This window comes from Hermetia illucens, chromosome 5 (genome assembly GCF_905115235.1).
Source record: "Hermetia illucens chromosome 5, iHerIll2.2.curated.20191125, whole genome shotgun sequence".
NCBI classification, from domain to species: Eukaryota; Metazoa; Arthropoda; class Insecta; order Diptera; family Stratiomyidae; genus Hermetia; species Hermetia illucens.
In genome coordinates, this window is record NC_051853.1 from 55,077,563 (window position 1) to 55,101,626 (window position 24,064).

At 43.1% G+C, this 24,064-nt stretch overlaps 2 protein-coding genes across 2 annotated transcripts; both read right to left on the bottom strand.

Moving 5' to 3' along the window:
* Positions 1 to 2,450: 2,450 nt before the first annotated feature.
* On the bottom strand, positions 2,451 to 9,796 carry LOC119658094. Its single transcript, XM_038065358.1, has 3 exons — positions 9,633 to 9,796; positions 3,541 to 4,066; positions 2,451 to 3,461 (listed from the first exon to the last, which is right to left on the bottom strand). The coding sequence occupies exons 1-3, from the start codon at positions 9,794 to 9,796 to the stop codon at positions 2,451 to 2,453; spliced, it is 1,701 nt and encodes a 566-aa protein (XP_037921286.1).
* An 8,048-nt stretch (positions 9,797 to 17,844) lies between these two features.
* Positions 17,845 to 23,986, bottom strand: LOC119658095. Its single transcript, XM_038065360.1, has 4 exons — positions 23,786 to 23,986; positions 23,622 to 23,723; positions 22,871 to 23,476; positions 17,845 to 17,928 (listed from the first exon to the last, which is right to left on the bottom strand). Exons 1-4 carry the CDS (start codon positions 23,984 to 23,986, stop codon positions 17,845 to 17,847), a joined length of 993 nt encoding a protein of 330 aa, XP_037921288.1.
* Positions 23,987 to 24,064: the final 78 nt, after the last annotated feature.

Sequence of the window (24,064 nt, forward strand, 5' to 3'; positions counted from 1 at the left end):
CCGGGTTGATGTAGGAACTTCCCTAGCACATATGATGAGCTTTAAGATGACATCCTGCTATTATTCCCATGCCGTTACTTTTGGGAGCTTACTTACCTCTGATGAATGTTTCACTGGGAACTTCTTCTACGTCATAAGGGAAATAAGCAAATCACCATAGATTTTCCTTATCTGCATGTTACCTTTTTATGGTAAATTTGATCGTTGTGGTGTCACCATCCCATAGGCCTTTAACCAAGATAGATTGGAGGTCTTTTGAATCCACCAGATAGGAGCGGAGTCAATCACTTCCACTGGCATACAGCAAGTCAGCATGCTGCAAATGTAAGCCCCTAATTTCCTCACCAATAATCAATGGTTCTTGCATGAGGTATGTACATGCCTTCCAGCTATTGATACAGCTACTGATCAGTGCAGTGGCATATTTACAATTCTGCAAATGTATCTGAGAGGTGCGGCACTTCATTTACGATTCAGATGAAGGTTCCGTGGGCTGCATGTCCCATTCGATGGTTTTAGGAGATAACACTTCTAATGTCCCAACCCCCAGTAGAGTAGGCTGCCCGATTTTTGCCGAACCTTCTCCATATCCGGTTCAGGAACGCCAATAATAAACAATGATCTCGGCTTCTCGGTGATTCCCCCTGCATTTAGGTGGAGCTGATGAGATTATTCTGCACTCTAATTTGTTCCAGGACCTCAGCGCCATTACGTTCCTCTTCTGAAAGCCAGAGAAAGCAGGATGAGTCGCTATCCCATACATCGCTGAAAGAGGAGCAGTACTCGTTCCTGCTTTCGTCGACAAAGTTTATCCGTAACATTTTACGGAATACACGTATCGATTCAAAGCGTAGTATTATCCCTTGCGAGGATGCAGTCCTCACAGCTAGGAGGAGTTTTCTCCTAAGCTGCTCACACTGCTCTTTATCGTAACCGGCATCACACAAGAACTATCCATCGGTTTCGATAACCATGGCTGCAAATAAAGAGTTGGAATCGTCGTAAGACCGCTGCCACTATGGTTTTCCCTTAACCCCAAATGCGACAAACAATACTTTTCCTTCAACGTCGGCACAACCCGGTGGTGTGTTGCCCGCAGGCATTGTTTTGCCCGACAGCCGTTTGACTATTTGCTGCCCGAACACAAATGCTTACGTTTAGGTAAGCCTCAACAAGTGGCGTTGATTGGAGCCGGGGGCCTGAGTGCTGACACAAGGGGACTGCTTCAGTTCTGTCATTAAGGACTGGATCCCAAAAGGGTTGGTTCGCACTTGAATAAGTGGAGAATCTGAGCGGCATAAAGTTCGGTGCGCCGTCGGCAGAAACCAAACTTCCTAGATACACAAATTGATCGGCATCTTTGTCATTCTGTCCATTAACGCAGATGGAGAGAGTACGCTGAGCTGCCAGAATCTTGATTTTGTTTGTTTTTATCTTCAGTCCAAGTTTCCTTCCCTCGCTTTCCAAATCCAGAGCCACTTGGCCAAGGTACATGACCCGGCGAGAGAGCAAATAGATGTCATCAGTGTAGTCGAGGTGTTTTAGGAAAAATGTCATGGCTCATTGAAGTTCTCCACATCGTTCGGACGAGGTGCCATGAAGAATTTGACTAATAACAAGTAGAACACCGGAGACCGTCAAATCCAGCAGCTTTATTCCGTTTGAAGGCACTGATGACTGAAATGCTTTCTCATCTGTTTGGGGGAACATCCCCATGTTATGATGCCATACGGTTAAGCACCACAGTAATGTGCTCCTTCCACTTCCTCAGCCGCTTGTCATCTTGGGCGAGGAGTCGATCGCTAACTTCCCTAACAAAAGAGGAACCATTAATCCCTCTATTTCATCGATTCGCTTCCAGAGTTCCACCGTCAGCCAGTTCTTGAGACGTTCCTCGGGACTTTGCCGATGACCTGCTTAGCGTCCGCGAAAACAGTATTTTTAATGACAACCCAGTATTCATCAATATTATCTGGCGTGTTATTCAGGATATCTGTTATTCGATCAGCAAGGTAGCTGCTCCACTGAGCTGTATCAGGTAAGTGGGGTGGTCACAGCTCTCCAACGCCGCGAGAAGTAACGAATGCAACACGCACGTGGATAGTGGATGGTGTCACGAGGCTCTCAAATCACCATCCAACGTATCAAGCCATAGATGTCTCGGTCTCTCGGTCTCTTTAATGCTCAGACCAATATTAACAAGTGAATTCTCGTTAGCGCGAATTACATGAGCAAACTATTGAAGGTACCTCTACTGCCGGACATCGTTATTATAATAAAACTAATACTTCCAATATATTTATGACATTTTTCATGCTCTTTGCAACACGTTCAATATTTATTTTTAAGAGAGAAAGGTTTGTGGTAACATTAGTCATTAAATTCAACGTCTATGAAAAATTGAACTACACACACACTTAAGGTGAACATTTTTCGCTTGGCAAAGCACCTTATTTTGCCAGAACATCAAAAACAGTCTTGAGCCGCTCACAATATCTCGATAATAACTCCAGCACAAAAATCAAACAAGAAACTCCAATCAGTGCTCCAAATATCTCGTATGCCCCGGATAGTTGCTCATTACTGAACTGGCTTGCGGAGGGTCGAGATCCATGAAGTGAATATTTGATCTCAGTGAAGTCATTGTACCACTTGCCCAGCAAACCCCCGGTTGAAAACATCAAAACGATATCGTTCATAGGTTTCGCTAGGAATGAGTGTTTCTGAAAATAAATGCAATTGGGTTGGACCAGCACCCTCTCCTTCAAGATATGTAATGGGCCACCTTTGTAGTGAACGCTATTGAAATAGGCCACATAGTCACGCGGCAACAAAATACCCGCTTTTGGCAAACCCTTTTGTAGTCTTAATAGGTATGCATGTTGAGACTCCACAGATACTGTGTAAATCCTTTTGAGGTCCTTGTTAGCAAACGCGATATCCTCAGTAGGAGGATCGGTGTGAATTGTATAACCAGCATCGGCCAGCTCTGCAAATGTACTCGGCAACTTCTTTTCAGTGTTCGACCGAATGAAATCGTACAGAATACCCTGGTAAGTACCACGAAGTACCAAAGTCAAAATCAACCATTTTAGCAGGATGAACCGGGCGAAAGTGCGATTCGGTGGATGATTCACTTGTCCACCGAGCGCACTTATCAGCATGTTGTATATAGGGGTTCTATTATTTGATCCTATGATGAAGGATTCGACGGGACGTTTCGCAAAATATCGCAAAACGACTATGAGGAAAGCAGCTATGAGAAAAACAACTAAAATCCAAAACCAAACGGCGTCGCTGAATGGGTAAAAAAGACGTTCCAAAGCTGTGTAGCTTATTCCTTGTGGTATAGCAACAACTATCGGTACTTGGTAGTAGGAATAAGTTGATGCGAAATGCCTCACTCTCTGCTCTGAATATCGGAAACATCCTAAAGTTAGATCCGCTACTCCATTTTTCAGCTGAACGAAAAACAAGGAATACATTCTTTTGAAATTTTTGCTCATTAATTCAATACTTGATATAGAATCAAATACTAACCATCTCGAAAGTTCCAGTCATACTGCCATTATCGAAAATGAACCCCCGTGGGTTTTCCGCTGGAGCCGGTATATGTCTGATAGTAAAGTTAAACTTTACCGACAATTGATCCAAGATACCTCCTTCACTGCCATAGAATCGCAGAGAGCCGTCACTTCGGTATTCCATGAAAATGAAAGGCGGGTTTACCCACGTTATCACCCTCAATGGGCATTTGTGTAAGTTGGTGATCTTTTTGGGGAATAGATCGATATCCAAAACCATAGAGCCATTTACGAAGCTGTTAATTAATATCGGAGCGGTGTTGTTACAGTGAAGACGGGTGTACGGATAGTAGGTGTAGAAATCAATGGTAGACCACATGGATTCAATCAGGATGTTCACATTCGTTATGGCCACTCTAGCGCAATCGGCAAGGATTTTCTCAATAGTCACAGAATCATTTCCAACTTTGCTATGCAGAACTATTACGTAGTGGCCAGTGGAGTCGTAAATATGTGCAATTTGAAGTTGATGCAAAATAATCCTGTAAAAAAAATGAATTTAGCTTTACTGCAAGGTATCTAAAAGTCATTTGGAGGAAGGACTGACTTTCGCCCTCCTCTAGTTTTAGTTATTTATTTAAAGGAACAATTAGAGAAAAGTAAAATTGCCAACTATGTATTCTCTTCAAAGGGAGAGGAAACTAAATAACTTGTACTATTCTTAAAAGGGATAGAGTAAAAGAGATCGGGGATCTAGGAATCAAGGAGCGAAAGTAGACATCAAGCACCACGAAAGGAACTTCAAAAATGGCTGCCCTGTGTGCTATGAAAAGTAATTCCAAAAATAATACCAGCGGAGGCAGAGTATCAAGAACGATTAGGTGAAAGAAAAAAAATTGATCAAAAAAATCCTTTTAAAGAAAAGGGATCAAATTTGCGTTGTATAGCTGCAAGAGCAAGGCAGGCATAATTACTCAAGGGACACCAACTCGCAAAGCAATATTCAAGGCTGCTTCTAGCGGCAAGGTTAAAAAGTATTAAAGAGGGCTGTCGTACAGTGAAGTCGGAAGGAAAACGAAACAGGACATTTTGGAAACACCAACACCGAAAAAGCAGGGAGGGAGTCTTGCAGAAGATTTGAGTTAGTACGGTATAGCCCAATATTTGCTGGCATTACGATGCTTATTCACCGAGTTGTCCAGATGGTTCAAGGGGTTAGAGCGCTGGGCTGTCGTAGCGGAAGTTCCCGGCTCAAAACTCACAGCAGAGAGCCATTTGTTATCGTGACTGGATGAATGAAGAGCTCTAACACACTTCAGGCCCCTGATGCAATATGGATTGCACAAGCGCTCCAAATAAGACTTTCATTGACACCAGACTTACCGAGACGCTCCCACTCTCTCTCACTCCACTGTTCTGCACCAAGTGCCTTTTCGCCGACCCACTCCTCAGTCATTTTGGGAGACTAGATTCCACTGCATGGCATAGCCCACAATGCAATAGTGGCCCCTCCTATGACTTATCCACTGCCGCTTCCATCGTCCGGCACAATACTTAAGGGTGACCGGCCTGTGCGCCCACCAAGTTCTTCGTTTGAGATAGTGTCAGATCAGCGTACTCCAATGATACGAAAGCTTGAAGCTTTGGTGTGGAATTCACTTTCCAGGTGTTACTCTTATATATAGAGACACAAAAAAAACACTAACACTGAACAGTCTCAACTTGCTCGTAGTGTAGAGGTAACTGCAGTTCCAAATTTTAGACAGGGCAGCGAATGCAGATATAGCATTGCTAATGCGTCAGCCAACATCCACTTCGGTGCCACCGTCAGCAGAAACTAATCTTCCAAGATATACAAATTGTTCGGCGCTTTGATTCTCTGTCCGTTAATGCAGATAGGGAAAGTGCGATGGAGACTGAGAACTTTAGCTTTGTTCATATTTGTCTTTAGTTCAATTCGGTTTACTGCTCTTTCCAAATCCAGAGCCATTTGGGGGAGTTCCATGACCCCAGAGAGCAAACAGATGCCATCAATATAGTCGAGGTGTTTGAGAAAAGATGTCATCATCCATTAAATTCCTCCACCTCTTTCGGACAAAGCAACATGAAGAACGTCACCGATCACAAGAAGAAATAATATCGGCCACAGGATGCAACCCCGGTGGACTCCACTTTCGACCTCAAAATCCCCTGAGATTTTAGCTCGGTGCAGCACCTGACATTTTGGGTCATCATATGTCGCTCTGATAATAGCTATTAGTTTCTTGGCAATGTCCCTCCAAATGCACTCCTTGTTCACGCTATCGAAAGCTTTCTCGAAACCGATGAAGAGCAAGTACAGCGACGATCTAAACTCTATGCCCTGTTCCAAAATGACCCGCAGGGTGTTGATATTGTCAATGCAGAAGGATTCAGAGTGGAAAGTCGATTAAGCTTTCAAGATGCTCTTTGATGCGTTACAGGATTAGTTCAGCAGCTCCTTGACCTCGCAAAGATCTACTTTGCGAGGTCAAGGAGCACGCAAATGGCCCTCCAGTTGTCACACTCAAAACAGGTCCCTTCTTTGATCTTGACAATCATCTCCTTCTTACGCTTTCTATCAAAGATCTCGGATTCCCAAAATTTCCGTACAAGTGGAAGTAGATCTGCAATAACTGGAGGTGCAGCAATGCGACATTGATGACGGAAATAATTTCTCTTCTACTTTGAGGAGAATCCATATCCGCAACCTCACCGGATGTGAAACGATTAAGATCCGTGCTGAAGTGTTCTTTCTACTGCTTCAGTTGCTCATCATCAAGGATGAAAGTATGCTCCGAAGAGACCTATGAACATTCACTCATATGCACGTGAAGGTGTGGTTGCATGGGCATGTTTATGCGCATGTCGTATAGGTGGGAGCAAAATACCCACCTGTGGCCAAAAATACCTAAGGAAAGGACACTTAAAACAAGAAACCAATATGCAGGAAAAAGGGGGAGTAAAAGCCACGATGCAGTGGCTCGGAATTCCAGCACCGGCGGTTTTGGGGAGTGGGCAAGCAGGATCTTGGTCGTCGATATCCTTCGACTGCAATGCCTCGATAGTGGACTACTTGGCCACCGTTGCATCTGATACTATAAGTAGAAAACGCATCTAAAAGAGTACATCACTCCCAAATACGCCTGTTCCAAGATGCTTCACAAACTGGACATTCGTCAGCTGACAGTGAGGTAACTACACCTGATCGGGAGATCTCGCAGGAAATAGTACCTAACCGATTTAGGAAAAGTTCGACGATCCTGAGTACTCCCTTGAAGCCAATATTGCTGAAGAAACGAAATCAAGGAAGCTCCCGGAAAGCTAATAAATGCGAAAGTGCACAGGAGGAGAACAAAGCAACAGTGTCTGAATGCCGACGAATCATCGTTCCCTCCACTCGGAGGGTAAATATTAAAATTATCAAAATTCATAAGGAACATACACAGAGGCACCAAGCCATCAAAACCATGGTCAGAACTATTCGTGTTCTGTACAACGCTGGCACGGGCGATAAAAGCGCCTCAAGGAAAGCAAGCATCACTGACACAACACAAGGAGACCCTTCCTTAAAATCCAAAGGACGATAAACTTAAATAGACGACTTCATACAAGAAAAAATTAATTGATCATCAATTGACGATACGAACCAGCAAGCGAGAATGCTTCAAGGATCTTTGCACCGAGGTAGACCAAAACCCTGGGGAATAGCGTACAGGGTTGTTATGCAGAAGATAAGAGGTCCAACACCACAACTGACCCTCACATAAAGGGGAGGTGCAAAAACTATAAGCAAGCCTTGGACGTCTTTACTAGAACTGCGGTAGTCGAGGAGGAACTTGTATAGATTTTCGGGAAAATCGATGGCAATAAAGCTCCTGGTTTCGATGCTATTCCCAATGGAGCCATTCAACTCGCTAACCCAACATGATTCTCAGCATATTTGAGCCATGCTTGGTAAAAGGAGTTTTCTATAATCGGTGGAAGTGGCAAAAACTTGTTTTGCTCTCAAAGTTCAAGTCCAAGAAACCAGGGCATCCATCATCAGACCGTCCGATTTACCCCATAGACACGGTAAGAAAAACTCTAGGTAGGGGTCATCTACAATAGGCTTCCCCCTATCATAAAATGTAGGGATAGCCTATCGAAGCGACAGTTTGGTTTTCGTCAAGCTCATTCAACGATCGACACCCACGTTTAAGTGTCTTTGAAGCTGGCTCCAGACGGAATGTCGTCTAATAAATGCTTTGCCGTGATGACGTAAGAAGTCAAAAATGCGTTAAATTCAGCCAGCTGGAAGTGGATAAAAAGCTCATTGGCTGAACCAGAGGTCCTTCTCCTTCCCGTGCCAAAGAAGGCTATGATAATCGCTTTTGCTTATGACCTAGCTGTGGTTTACGTCGCGAAATAATCTGAAGATGTTGAATTGTATGCTAGCGAAACTCCCGGCGTCTTTACAGTGGGGCTGGAGATGATTCAACTTGCCCTTGCGGAACAACAGACTGAGGAGGGCATGATTACCAACCTTCGAAACAGGAACACGATTAGTATGCGTGTTAGTGGTCACATGATCACTACAAAGCCGATTATCAAATACTGGAAGGTGATGACTGACGCAAAGATAAATTTCAAGGGACACCTGGACTATGCCTGTGAGAAAGTAACAATTACCAACGTATCGTTAACACGGAAGATGCCTTACATTGAAGGTCCAAGATGTAGAAGCAGATTACTTGCGACCGGAGTGGTTCGCTCTACCCTGTTATACGCGGTACTGGTCTAGGAGGAAGCACTAGCATGTGAGAGCAAGCGGAGAAGGGTAAACATGACTCCCCGCTTAGTGGTGTTAAGGATGTACAGCGCCTTCAAGTCAATCTCAGGCAAAGCAGCGTGTGCCGATGTGAGAATGATCCCGGTGAACATCCTGCTAAGTGAGACACGCTGTCCGCCGTCTTGTACGGAGCAGAAAAAGGAGAATGAATCCACCTGAAAGGGGTATAGAATCCCGAAGGGCCGTTGGAAAAGTAGCAACAACGGTGGGATTACACGCAAAGAAGTCGCTAGACCCACACTCTGATTCCCCATATTGAGGAGTGGATTCAGCGACGACATGGCGTGATTAACTACCAACTGACTGAATTCCTGCCAAGACATGGAGCGGGAAGTATCTACATCGGTTTGGTTAGACAATTCACTCTTTTGCCCTGAATGCGATGGCACAACTGACACCCCGGAGGGAGGAGGAGTCTGGAAAACTTCCTTAAAATAAACATAAGCCCTCAGAATATCGTCGGGGATATGCTCAAATGGGAGACAAACTGTTGCCCAGTGCATTCGGCAATCGAAAGAATACAGGCCGAACTTGTAAAGTAATGTTTTGCGGCATGGAAGTCCCACGGGGAAAAAAGAAGGAGAAAGTGGGGCAGTTTTATTGGGTGAAAATTCCATATACTGCTGCAACCTGGCTTGGGGGTGTCTCTGTAATATTTCTACCTCCGTCGATAAATAAAAACAAGTCAGAAAACCGGAAGCTAGACGCTTCAGGTGTGAAAGGTTTTGTGTATTTCTTTTATAAAAACACTTCATTGGACATTTGTTCCATTAGTAGCTAACACGTAATTATGCATATATTATGTGAGAATATCTACTTTTGCGTTATATTGACATTCAAAGTCTCGGATTTGCACAGAAGCACAACTTTGACCTATGATAACTTTGTTAATAATAGTGCGATTTCCACCAAACTTGGTAGAACCATCCTCTATATTGGAGCCTACATTGCCGCATGATTCTAGGATGAACTTAAACGTTTTACAGTCGATTACAAAAAATTATAGTAAGATACTATTATTAACTGCACTTGAACAGATATCGGTATGGAGGGTATTTCGGAGCCTATGTACGATGTAGGGACAGCCTTCTGATTTATTGTATAGTATGTTCAACTCTTAACTTTTATTCAGACTTTCCACTAGCTTCAACCTTAGTCAATCTGCCGTAAATGAAGGCACGCCTGAACACATTTTCCACTCTCCTCCTATCCCTCAGTTACTTCACTGGATATAATACTAATAATCAACGACTACTTACCGAAACGCTTCATGGGAATCAACCATGACAATATTATTATATCTTAAACTTTTTTCTTGCAAACCATCGTCGTGATTCAAATACCAAAGACTATGATCAATTTCAGTCAAAACCTCATCCAAAATATCCTTTTGAAGGAATCCCATATTCTCATCGACTGCCATAGTTGAAACATAAAAGATTGACTCGTTAAATAACTGTTTTACAATATAAGCTATTGCCTGCGTCATAGGACGACTCTTTTCCGGATGAATTTCGCCATTGAACAGGAAGCCGTGAGCGCTACCAAATATCGTAATTTACACGAAATATAGAAGAACTCTAGATGAATTCATGGCGCCGACTGAACCTGCATTTCCCATTTGCGTTCTGGACGAAATTACCTATTGATTCACTGGGAATCCTTCCAAAATTGTGCACAAATTGCATAATGAGTTTTCTAATGGAGAGAGCTGTGCAATTTTTTAGCTTTCGTGCGCTTTTAGTCGCCAGGAATACCATAATTTGAAGGGCAACATTAAGTTCTAAATGTGTACCCTCGCAGAGGAACTCTTTTATCCAAACATTTTCATGGTTTCTAATGCATATTAAATACGGCATTGAATGACTGTGAAGAGTGAGGGATATCATTTGAAAGTAAGTCAAAAATACCATATAATAAAGAAATCGATGAATAGAATTTTCCACGCTCTATACCGTAGATAGTTTTTCGAAGGAAGACATTGAATTGTTCAGCAATATCATCCGAAATTTGATAGAAACAGTTTTCCAGATGTCGAAGCAATTCTACTTTTTATCTCAGAATCCTTGAAGCATAACGGGTGACCTTTAACCAGCACAAAAGCGAGGTACTTTACAATTTCAACCACCCTTATGCGGTCGGCGTAACTGCAACGTTAAAGGCATCACTATGCATGATGTTCCAAATTAGTTGAGCCAATGCAAAACCCTCGAGGACACCTGCAGATATACGGTATTCCCTGGGTCAGTCACTCATGTCTATCGGGTTTACTTTCTCTCAGATGGCCATCAACAAAGCAGCTGGGTACACTGATCATTGCCAACCACTTTTGTATTCTATCCTAATTGTTCAAATTGAATGCATTTCGCACATCCTGGCTAATGCCCAATACTTGTTGGCACTATCCTTTCCATTTTCGTTCAAACTTGTACTTAATTTGACGATATTGATGGTTGATGTTGATAACTTCTGTGATAAGCAAAGTATCAACCTAACAATAGGAATCTATTCTAAGTCACTCATTCCAGCCTTTCGTCCATAGCGTCCAAAAAGCATTTGGGTGTGCACGAAGACAATTCACTAGGAAGCTTGCCTGCTTTAGGCAAAAGCACTAGCTTTTAGCATTTCCAGGAAGGGCGAGAGATCCTTTCCACTAACTTTGCAAACATGTTCGGCATCGACTTAACAACCAGCTTAAGGACATTAATCATAATAATCGTTGGTGCAACAATCCAATTGGGTATGGATCTTCATTCAACACCATAGTGGTATAATACAAAACTACGGTACACTGTAGCAGATACTAACCACATTTGCGCTCATCACCATCATCAACGGCGCAACAACCAGTATCCAGTCTAGGCCTGCCTTAATAAAGAACTCCCGACATCCCGGTTTTGTGCTGACCTCCACCAATTCGATATCCCTAAAAGCTGTCTGGCGTCCTGGCCTGCGCCATCGTTTCATCTCAGCCAGGGTCTGCCTCGTCTTCTTTTCCTACCATAGATATTGCCCGTATAGACATTTCGAGCTGGAACGGATTAGGTGACCCGCCCACGATAATCTATTGAGCCGGATTTTGTCAACCCATAGATTTCGTCGTTATGCAGACTACGGAATCGTCCATCCTCATGTAGGGGACCAAAAAGTCTTCGAAGGATTCTTTTCTCGAACGCGACCAAGAGTTCGCAATTCTTCTTGCTAAGAACCCAAGTTTCCGAGGAATATATGAGGACTGGCAAGATCAAAGTCTTGCACAGTAAGAGCTTTGACCCTATGGTGAGACGTTTCGAGCGGAATAGTTTTTGTAAGCTGAAATAGGCTCTGCTGGCTGACAACAACCGTGTGCAGATTTCATCGTCGTAACTGTTATCGGTTGTGATTTTCGACCCTAGATAGGAGAAATTATCAACGGTCTCAAAGTTGTGGTCTCCTATTTTTATTCTTCCCGTGTGACCAATGCGATTTGATGTTGTTGGTTGGTTGGTTTTTGGTGCTGACGTTGCCACCATATATTTTGTCTTGCCCTCATTGATGTGAAGCCTAAAATCTCGCGCCGATCGTTCGATCTGGATGAAAGCAGTTTGTAGGTCTCGGGCCAGTAGTTGTGTGGACTTAAAGAGGATCGTACCTCTTCCATTTACCTCAGCATCGCGGATCACTTTCTCGAGGGCCAGGTTAAAGAGGACGCATGATAGGGCTTCCCTTTTTCGTAGACCGTTGTTGATTTCGAATGGTCTTGAGAGTCATCCTGATGCTTTTATCTGGCCTCGCACAGTGGTCAGGGTCAGCCTAATCAGCCTTATTAATTTCGTCTGGCTACCGAATTCTCTCATAGCCGTGTACAGTTTTACCCTGTCTATGCTATCATAGGCGGCTTTAAAGTAAATGAAAAAATGGTGCAACTGATGTCCATATTCCAACAGTTTTTTCATCACTTGCCGTAGAGAGAAAATCTGAGCTGGTGCTGATTCGCCTGGAGTGAAGCCTCTTTGATATGGGCCAATAATGTTCTGAACATATGAGACAATCCGGCCTAGCAAGATAGAGGAGAATGTCTTATTGTTGGTACTCAAAAATATGCTACCTCTATAATTGCTGCACTGTGTGATATCTAACTTTTCATATATGAGGCAGGTAATGCCTCTTTGCCAGTCGTCAGGCATTGATTCGCTGTCCCATACCTTAAGCACAAGTTGATGAATCACTAGGTGCAATTAGTCGCCTCTATATTTAACCAATTCGGCTGTAATTTCATCGGATCCTGGCGACTTATGATTTTTAAGCCGATAAATTTCACGGACTGTTTCTTCTATACTTGGTGGTGGCAGTATTTGTCCGTCGTCTTCAGTTGGCGGGGCCTCCAATTTTAAGATGTTCTGGTTGTCCAGTAGTTCATCAAAGTACTCAACCCATCGCTCCATTATGTCCATTCAGTCGCAAATCAGATTTGCCTCTTTGTCTCGGCAGGATGAGCATCGAGGTGTATATGGTTTCATCCTGCTGACTTGTTGGTAAAACTTCCGCGCCTGGTGCGGTTGCTGCCTGTACTTTTCGAGTTTACAGACCTATTGGTTCTGCCAGGCTTCCTTTTTCCGTCTGTAAACTCAGTTCTCCGCTCGCCGCAGTCCGGGATAAGTCTCCACGCGTGCCCGCGTTCTTTGAGAATGCATTACTCGGTATGAAGCATTCCTCCGTTCCGTTGCTAGCTTACATTCATCGTCAAATCAGCCGCTCCGACTCTTTTTGCGGCTGAAGCCAAGTATATTTGTCGCCAGATTTATGATAACGTTCTTCAGGTGACGGCGGTTATTGCGGCATCCATTTCCCTCTTATAGGTGTCGCGGAGGGTTGTGTTGTGGATGGCTTCAGTGTTCACTCTCACCTGATTGTCAGAGGGGATTCTGGGTGGTGTTGTTATTCGAGCTCGGAGCACCATGTCAACGAGATAGTAATCCGAGTCTATATTGCCCCCCTATATGTTGTGGCCTGCATCAAGGCTGGGAGTTGGCGCCGTTCGATCAGCACGTGGTCAATTTGGTTGAAAGTGGTCCTGTCTGGAGAGGCCCACGTTTGTTTGTAGACGGCTTTCCGCGCAAACCATGTACTTCCAACAACCATTTAGTGTGGCACTACTAATTGAGTAATCCGTAGTCCGTTATCATTTGTATTTTGATGTAAGCTATGGGAGCTGCCTGAATACGGGCTTCGTCCCTACTTCGCTGTTAAAATCTCCAGGTATGATGTTTGTTGGTATCATACATCGAAAAGGCTTCGGACTTATATTTCTAAATTTGCCTCACAAGCGCAGACCGCACAGCCGTTCGCTTATGTTTTCAAAGCCGATAACAGCAGGTTTCATTTTTTGGCTGACTAAGAAACCTACTCCGAGCACATGGTTTACTGGGCGGTCACTATAATATATGGTATATTGACTCTTCTCCAGGTCCCTGTCCATCGCATCTCTTGCAACACTGTTACTTAAACCCTATATTTGGACAGGGTATCGGCTAACTGCTTAGCAGCTCCATCTCTGTACAAGGAGCGCACGTTCCATGAGAAAATGCCCAAATCGTTATTTCATTTCGTTGCCAGTTCGTTGTGTAGTCAATCCAGTCCGAGGCTCCTTTGTGGTTTCGTAACAGGTTTATTTTCGGTGTAGGTTTGTCAGCCCTGCCCAACCCCGCACCTGGAGGACCAGTTGATACAATTTGTGGTTGCCCGTGATTATTACCCTGATCTCACACAGGTACCCATTCACAGCTAAGTCGACTGGTACCCGGTAGTCAGTGACAATACAAATCCCTCTGCCACTAGCGAGTTTAGAACCGTGACCTTCCACTACAACAGCCAAGTACTCTTACCACTAAACCATCCCGATACTTAAGAACTTCATTAGGTATTTATCATGCTGTAAGTGTCCAGTATTTCTTTCGTTCTTACTCCAAATATTACTATCTTTCTGCAGGCAGTCCAAACAACGAAGGGGCTTTTTAACCTTCTATGAGCTTCAAACCAGTGTTGAGTCTCCAAGTCATCGGAGGGGACGCAAAGTACACCGTAGGATCTAGATAAGGTACAATCTCTGTAGACACCACAAAAAGCTTATCATAAAGATGTATCAAGCCCTACGAACGTCCGTGCTAGAGTAGACTAGTGTGGGATTCGTTCCCACTAAAAACTACTTCACCAGCATGAGCTCGACGGAATCATCATTTGAGTACTTACTTCGCAAGATGAATTTGCATTTAGGCATTCAGTAATCTCGTCTATCCAGTTTTCTCCCTTTCCCACTGCCTTTGTCTTCCAGCTCGTCCTATATTTTGACATTTTAATTGCCTCTAGCAACCGTCATGTGCCCAACGATGCTTTGACGGCTCGTCTGAACTGAACTGAACGATAATGAGGTGTAGTTTATTGAGGAAGTCCAGCGCAGATATCGACCATGAATATTTCGATGAAGATCGGAAAAGGAGGTTCTCCATTGGGGCTCCTTTCAGATGTTTATAATTCTCACTCCCTGAAAGTGAAGTAGTTTTCCTCTATAGAGATTTGAACTAGCTTCATGAACTGTTTTACTTTACCACTCCATTGTGGATTTTCATTTTGTTGAAGAAGCCAGTGCTTTACTAAAGCAATTGCTTCTTCGACCGGGATACTTGGAAAAAGAGCCCTCACATCAAAAGACACTACGGCTTCGTCTTCATCGATTTCCCTAATCAAGTGAAGAACCTTGGAATTGAATTCTTGACCGATCTAATCTCAAGCTGTTTTTCCATATTCTGGAATTTCTTTACTAACCACTTAGCAATCTGATGCGTGGGAGACATTTCTGCTGAAACGATTTCCCTCATTCCCTTGCATAATATATGCATCTTCGGGAGTCCTTTAATCCTAGGAAGTCCTGAAATTAAGACTGCTAGTTCCAAAAAGCAGCTGGCTTTCCTTTACAACTCTGTCTACCTTAGTGACCTTTTCTATGATATATCATTAAGGCAGTTTTTAAACTCCGCCGTGGAAAACCTGTCCCTTCAGAATATTTCGCCATCCATTCGGGCTGCCCATCCGGTATTCTGCTCTTTTTGGGGCCCGATTCGCTCTTAATCTTTATGGAGGTAGCTTGATAGTCACTGCAAGCATAGTCCTCTTAGCTTGCCAAGCAAATCTTCTAATTAAAGTGAATGAGGTCCCAATCACTACGAATATAGCACGTCCTCTGCGGTCGCTCCATTCAAAAGCTCACGCATTAAACCCCCAGCTATGAATGTAAATAATTAGATGATTTTTCTTCCCTTCCTTTAATTATTTACATTAATTCTCCTTTAATTATTTACATTAATTCAATTGCTAGAAGCACCGCATGAATACGTCCTCGCACGTTCAAAGCCAAAATGTTCAGCATCTGCTCATAGCGCAGGATGGAGTATGACAGCTGCATACTTGGATTCCTTCCATTGCCGCTTTGAGAGATTCCTCCTGGGGATGCTGGATTATTACCTGAAATGTTTGTTCCCCACAAGTCTAGAACGCGCAGGCACTCTTATCAGCCTCATTCGTGTTGGGAGCTTCCCTGGACTGCAAGTGTCCACATCTTGCTTCCTTGTTGACAGTTTAAAATTTAGGGTAGCGCCGTAATCCTTACTGGTATGCCCCCCCCCTCTGAAGAAGAAGAACTTCTGCATCGATTTACAACGCAGCGAAAACGGATCGGACATTGAAGGCGTTCATCAATTTATCTACTTGTTAGCGTTGTTTTTAGTCATGGCCGCACCAAATTCAGTTTCAATCGGAGCGTTGTAGGGCTAGATCCGAATTCGCCGTTTTTTCTATAATCCGGAAATGCAGATATCTTAACACCAACATCAAGTTGATCCCGTCATGGAAAGGTATTCGGACCCAGAATTTTTTTCTGAACACTTGGAAAAATAATAACCATTCAAGACCCCCTTACCTATCACCTGGAGAAAGTCAATGTGATGGTTTCGGTTTTTCCCTGTCCATACTTACGGCGAAAAGGTCAAGAAAAACTCTCCTTCAGAAAGAAATAAATGGGCAAAATATATGACGCCTTAGAGCACACCATACATAGCCTTCGTACAATTGATATAGATTATGGACATGGTTACGTTTAGCTTTGCCCCTAAAGACCCGTCACCATGGACAGATTATTTCTAATTGGGTCCACTTCTTTCTGTCCTTAAACTTTAATTGAAAAAAACATTCTGACTAGAATTCATCGAGCACTATCAAATTTTCCAGAATGATTTTTTTCAAGTCTCCAGTAGTCCAACAACAGTCTACGACAAAGAGATGCCCTATCATGCGTCCTCTTTACCCTGGCCCTTGAGAAAGTAATCCGTAATGCTGAGGTAAATGCAAGAGGTACGATCCTCTTTAAGTCCACCCAACTACTGGCCTATGCTGACGATATCGACATCATGGGAACAACCACCTAGGACGTACAAACTGCCTTCATCCAGATCGAGCAGGCGCGCGCGAGATCTTGGGCTGTATATCAATGGAGACAAGACAAAGTATATGGTGGCAACATCAGCATCGAAAACCAACCAACCAACAACATCAAACCGCACTGGTCAAACAGGACGAATACGAATAGGAGAATACAACTTTGAGACCGTTGATAATTTCTCCTATCCACGGTCGAAAATCACAACCGATAACAGCTACGATGAGGAAATCTGCGCACGGTTGTTGTTAGCCAACAAAGCCTATTTCAGCTTACAAAGACTGTTCCGCTCGAAACGTCTCACCATAGGATCAAAGCCCTTACTGTACAAGACAATGATCTTGCCAGTCCTCATGAATTCCTCGGAGACTTGGGTTCTTAGCAAGAAGAATAGTGAACTCTTGGCCGCGTTCGAGAGAAGAATCCTCCAAACAATTTTTGGCACCCTACATAAGGACGGACGATTCCGTAGCCTACATAGTGACGAAATCTATGAGTGATACCATGACCGCCCGGTTCTGGATAAAATCCGGCTCAATAGGTTACGGTGGGCGGGTCACTTAATCCGTATGGATGAGGATGATCCCACCCGGAAAGTCTATAAGGGCAATATCTATGGTAGAAAAAGAAGGCGAGCCAGACCTTACCTAAGATGGCGCGATGGCGTAGGCCAGGACGCCAGAGAGCTTTTAGGGATATCGAATTGGTGGACCTCGGCGCAAAACCGGGATGTCTGGAATTCCTTATTAAGGCTGGCCTAGACCGGATACCGGTTGTTGCGCCTTTGATGATGATAAGTAGTCCTTCTTACCAGGTAATACTGTCTCTCAGTAGCGTTTCCAATCAGAAGCTGCCAAACGAAATTTAATCATACATTAACGCTTCCATTCAACACAAATACAGCCACGAGCATTCGCTCATATAAATTATATTATGTCTGGCAGATTTGCATTTTAATGTTTCAAATTCGCTTTAAACTACTTTCTGTCCAATGATATAATCCTCTACCAATCCAGAACAGCTGGGACAATCAGATACGTATATTCAGGACATTCAAAGTCAATAATCCTAATTACAATTACTATCAGCTAAAAGGGATATATCATTGCAGCATGGATCGAATAGAAAATTCATTCACTGTAATTCCTGCCGACAGGATAAGCGGCAGAGGGGCCTGCATACACTGCAGGGGACTACCCTGACCATGATCTGCCATGATGCAAAAACGCACTAATTGCAAATGTATGTATATTTCGCTGGGATAATTGCAAATATTTGCACGAGTTTTGTATTAATAGGATTATTAGCAGCAGATTAACTTGCATTCATCGGACTATTATTCTATCTTAATCCCACTACGTGTAGCAATCCTGAAGCGTTAAATCTCAATATCGGGGCTGAAAGCAAAAACAGACAGAGCGGCCAATTTATCATTTAATTTGACAGCGTTATTTAAGGGTTTCAAGCGGATGGAGGAAATGTTTCTTTTTCTCTTACTGAATCGTGACTGTAACTCACTTCTTAGAAGCTTTTCTCAACTACCAATAGCATTTCTCAGCACCTTCTTTTTCACCAAAACCCATCAATTGAGGTTACTAAGTGAGCTGAATCGGATTTTTGTGGTAATGACTGCTCGATTTTTTCAGCTAATTTGTGAAAACCCTGCAGTATTCCGATGTATCTATAAAAGCCGACCGCCATAACGTTGGCTATTGTCAACGGAATTTTAATGAGCCAAGTCCTAACCTCTACGGGTTGCTGCAGAATATCATCAAGAATCATGCCGACTTGATTCGAATGCCGCTGAAGTATTTGGTTTTGAAAGTCCATCCGGTAGAAACTATCTGATTGTTATTCATCCCTTGGTGAGATCTGGTTGGCCAACCACACAAACGCGCCACCGTTTACAGTTCGCTAAAATGCCCCTCCTCCCAGGACTTTCCGAGACGCCTGCACTTCACCAAGTGTTCTTGGGGCGACCAATTCGTCGGTCATCTTGAGGAGTACGCATAGCGGCAATACAATTGTCGTCCCTCCTTAATGTGTGACTTATTCACTGCCACTTCCGCCTTCCGATCACAAGTGTGACTGAGCTGTTCGTCGACTAATTTTCTTTTTAGTGTCAGGTCAACCTACTCCGAAGATTCGTCGCAGACAGGTTTGCACGGAGGCTTGGAAGCTTCTTGATGAAGATCTTGGAACTATATTTCCAGATTTGATGCGTTGATGCGCCGCAGGATTGTATTCGGGCTCACTGTTGGCAGAAACCACGTTTATCAACACCATCAGTTTTCTGCCCTTTAAAGCAGATAGGGTAGGGGCGATGATTTATCAGGTTGAAAACCTTGGCTCCGTAAGTATTTATTGTCAACCCAACTCTACTTACCTCTCCTTCTAAATGCAGAGCCATTTGACCAACGTCTATGACCGAATGAGAAAGCAAATATATATCGTCAGGGCAGTCTAGGTGTTTAAGAAAAGATGTCGGAATCCATTGAACCCATCAGCGTCCTCCAGATAAGGTACCATGAAGAACTTTACCAGTAACAAGAAGAAATAATATCGATAACAAGATGCAGCTCACTGTTGGAAGCCTTCGCGAAATCGGTAAAGAGCAGGTGAAGCCTAAATATAAGCTTCGCGCACTGTTCCAAAATGATCTGCAAAGTGTTAACGTGGTGAATACAGGTGAATTCAGAGCGGAAACCAACTTGCTTGCCGTGGATCGAGATGTTCCACGGCAGGGAGGATGTAGATACACCTACTATTGTAATTGAAATCTTAACTATCAAACGTTTTCTACTTCCTGGGAAAAAACTTAGTTTCCCAGGACTTCCGCATGAGTGTAAGTAGTAGATGCGCAGAAACTGCAGGAGCAGAGATGAATGATGATCTTCGGCAGCTTCTATTTCACTGACCAGCGCAATAACACGGTGCATACCACGTTCGTGTTCACCGTCGCACCCCGCGATCAATAGAGCCTTCAATCCCCTACATTCATCTTTTTGTTTCCATTATTTAGCAGTCAGTCAGCTCTTATGACTCTCGATGAGAACATGGCCAACGACCTGTTTAGTACCCAAGAACGAGAATTTATGTTGGCAGCGAATTTTTCATCAATGTTCTCAGGTGGGTTACTTAGGGTATCAGCCGTTCTATCAGTAAGAAAACTCTCCCACTCCCGAGCGACGGCTGAATCATATAAGCAGTCGATATTGAACTTGGGAAATCGTAGCTTTCCAACCGTGCGAGAGGTCGCGAAAGTAACACCCAAGCGAATCCAAGCCACCATCAGATAATGATCTTTTTCCTGGCACGCACTTCCCGTAGACAACTCCTAAATTTACTAATTGGATTATTCGTACGATTTCAAGCAGTTAAACGCAACTGGTCTTATGGCACGCAATGATGAGGAGGTGCAAGCTTCAGAAATCCGCAAACCTCCCACCATCGTAACGGTTGCCAGGACCGAGTAAGGTATTGTCAAAACCCACCTTAGCATTCAGATCACCAACCACGATCACAATGTCATCTTCAGGAAACCTTTCCTCAACTGAAAACAATTTCCCACAGAAAGAATCCTGTTCCGTATTATAGGAAATTCCTTTTGGTACATAGCACTATATAATGGTAACGTTCCTTAATCTGGACCAGAATATTGCAGTCAAAATCCTTCCAAAAACCGGCTCCCAGGTGAAAAGAGAGTGCCTTGTGTTGACCATCAGTAACAATCCAACATCAGATTCGCATCAATGTAAGGAGATATGTAATGAGTTCGTGCCGATAAGTGTTCTCAGCTTTGACACCCTCCGAAATAACAACTTCCAAAATATGCAATAGAAGAAAAACCTACGGCAGAGAAAATTTAGAAACAGATACTCTCCGTAATACTCTTCCTAAAGGCTGAAATCTATAACCCTTAGTCTATCCCCCAGTGTATTAACCATCTCCATAAATGACTTGACCATATCAAGCTAAACTCGAGCACGTACAGGGAGCTCAGACAAACTCCTGATAATAATCTTGATAATAAACGTCTTTGACACTCTAATCTCTATGTTAATTAGCACATTTCATCTGACATCTTCTTATAGCCAAACAACCAGGCAGACTGATTGCAATATCCCCTCCTCCGAAGCAGACTCATTGGTTTAATTTTGCAAATTAACTTCGTTGGGGCCTTCGTTTTGGCCCCCTATATGAGGATGGACGATTCCGTAGCCTACATATTGACGAAATCTATGAGCGATATCATGACCGTCAGGTTGTGGATAAAATCCGGCCCAATACGTTACGGTAGGCGAGTCACTTAATTCATATGGATGAGGATGATCCAGCCCGGAAAGTCTATAAGGGCAATATCTATGGTAGAAAAAGAAGACGAGGCAGACCCTGCCTGAGATGGAACGATCGCGTAGGCCAGGACGCCAGACAGCTTTTAGGGATATCGAATTGGTGGACCTCGGCGCAAAACCGGGATGTCTGGAGTTTCTTATTAAGGCAGGCCTAGACCGGATACCGGTTGTTGCACCGTTGATGATGATGAACTTCGTCAAACACAAAACAGCCAGATCACGACAGTCCAAAAATTAATGAAAATCCTCGCCTTGTGGATAACTGGAAACCTGTTTCATCCTTTCAACCTACGCCAAAATTTTCGAGCCGGCCACGAAATTGTTGGGAGAAAATTTCTAGTTCGCCAACCGAACAGGTAACTCGATTGACCGTATCCTCCTGGCTATAAAAGAAGAAGATAGATGTAATACCGCAGAAGTTATAGGCCACCATAAGCCGATTAAGCAGAGATATTTTTAAGTCTTTCACGCCATTGAGAATTTCTTCAACGTCAAAGTGAGTCGGATGTTGAATTTAAAAGTCATTGAAAACTCGCCTAGTCCTGGCCAGTTCTCCTTGTGGTGAAACCTGGCAAAAGTTGGCTTTTTCTTGGTGTGCCTAAGATAAAAAGTAAAGGACGCTTTTCCTTTCCCTCTCATCGAGGGGATTTCTAATCATCTCCCGAAGGGTAGGTTTACGAGTATAGAAATTCCAGACATTAAGAATACATTCTTGCAAATTTCACAGGATTGGTCATCCACGAATAAGATTCCCTTCACAGTGCCAGAGCGACTACGCGATCAGCTAGTGATCATGACTTTTGAACTCTACAATGCACCTTAAACCCTAACCTTGAACCAACACGATCTGTATGAGAGGCCCTGCCCTGACATTGAACATGAGCCAATTTGTGGCGATCCTGACAAAGTATGTACCAGGTCTGAAATTTCTTGCCTGAAAATAGTGAAACAACTGCAACTGTTACTAGCAATTTATAGATTATATCAGCGATTTGTACCAAATTACGCCAAACAGTTTTAGCCTTCGAGGCTCCAAAAACGAGTCTTTCTTCTCAGCCCCGGTCTCCCACAATCCCGACATCCCTAAATCTTTCATCTCCCACTTGAAGCAAATCAATATGGCATAGGAGGGGAACATGAAGTCGCCTATAGTGTACGTTGACTTTAATAATATATTCTGAATCGTATTCTCTCATGTAGAGCGCGTCATTTGTGGGCGAAATGCGTTTTGAATCACTGCGTTGTTAGAGCATATTACAACATTCTTGCCCACTTAGTCAAAATACATATAATTGCCACATATGCCTATATATGGCATAGCGTATTAGCCACATCCAATTTCAAACGCTTCGCCTTCATCCCAACTAGCTTATATTTCATTTATGCTGTTCTGAATTGATCATCCTGAAGAACCGGATTATAGGATAGCCAACCTTTCTTTTAATATGTAGCCTATTCATTGGTACAAAACACAAAACAACGATGTAAAGAAAAGAATATATTCATGCTTTGCTTTCTATAGTATAAAAGGCAATCTATTCACTCGCGTGTAAATAAAATGATGGGAAAAAATCTCTATTATAAACACAAACACTGTCATGCCTATCAACACTGTATAAATCTGATAGGCTCCTATCAAATTTTGATTACTGAATTGTTTAGGATATATTGTTACCTTGTCTACTGCGAATTTCTCGGTATTAAAGTTCTTACTCCACTTCATAATTAATCCGCTGCTACTGTACCGTATGACCAATCCATTCACTTCCACGATCAGGTAAGAATACTTCCGAAAAAGCATCGAATACTGCTGCATCAACAAACGTTCATTTACTATATATAGACGTCCTTCCCAATAATTCAAATTGTTAAAATGTATGACCATATCCCTGGCAATCAAAAATCCGATATTTTCTTGCGTATTTTGAAACTCATAAAGAGTCGAGAAATCGACTTTCACTGGGATCTTATTGAATTTCTCCAAATCTGTAGTAGGTAATGCCCACTCAGCAAGCAGAGAGTCAACCCAAATCGAGTACTTCTCTTTCCACAGCTCCTCGAGAGTATTCGGCAATTCTTTTTCTACATTGGTTCTTATGAAATTATATAAAGCACCCTGATAAGTACCACGAAGGACCGCTGTTATGAGAAGCCACAGCATCAACATGAACCTTGCAAAATTCCGCCCTGGCAAAGGGTTAACTTGTCCACCTATCGCAGCCACCCACATATTATAAAGGGGGGATGTATTTTTTAAACCTACAATGAAGACTTCTATTGTCTTTTTCGTAAAACATCGAAAAAACGGTCATCAAAATTGCTGCGGCCAAGAAAAAAGAACACAAAGCGATCCAGATATAAGCGTTGAACGGATACAAAAGGCTTTCTAATGATGAGTAAGATAATCCACGTCGAATTGTGATCACCAACGGTTGCTGATAATGAGGCATCGTGACTCCTAGGACTTGTGCGCGTCGACTGGAATACAGAAGACTTCCAATCGTTATGTCAACTTCACCACGCTTTATCTGGAAAAGAATATATTCATTAATAATATATTACGAACCTTCAACTAAACGGCTTTACTCACCACCCCAAAAATACCCGTTGCGGTTCCATTGGTAAAAAGTCTCGCACCAGAGAAACCCTCAACTGGTGGAGGAATCAGGACCACAGTGAAGTTCATATGCTTCGCTAAGTGATTCAAAATGCTTCCTTCCACTCCATCTAAGTAAACAGACCCATCGTCTTTGGTTATCTTAATCACAAATGGGGGACTGTGCCAAGTCATTACAGAGAATGGACAGCCGTGCAGATTCCTAGCCTTTCTAGGGAAAAGATCAGCGTTGGTCATTTCTCCATTTTCAAA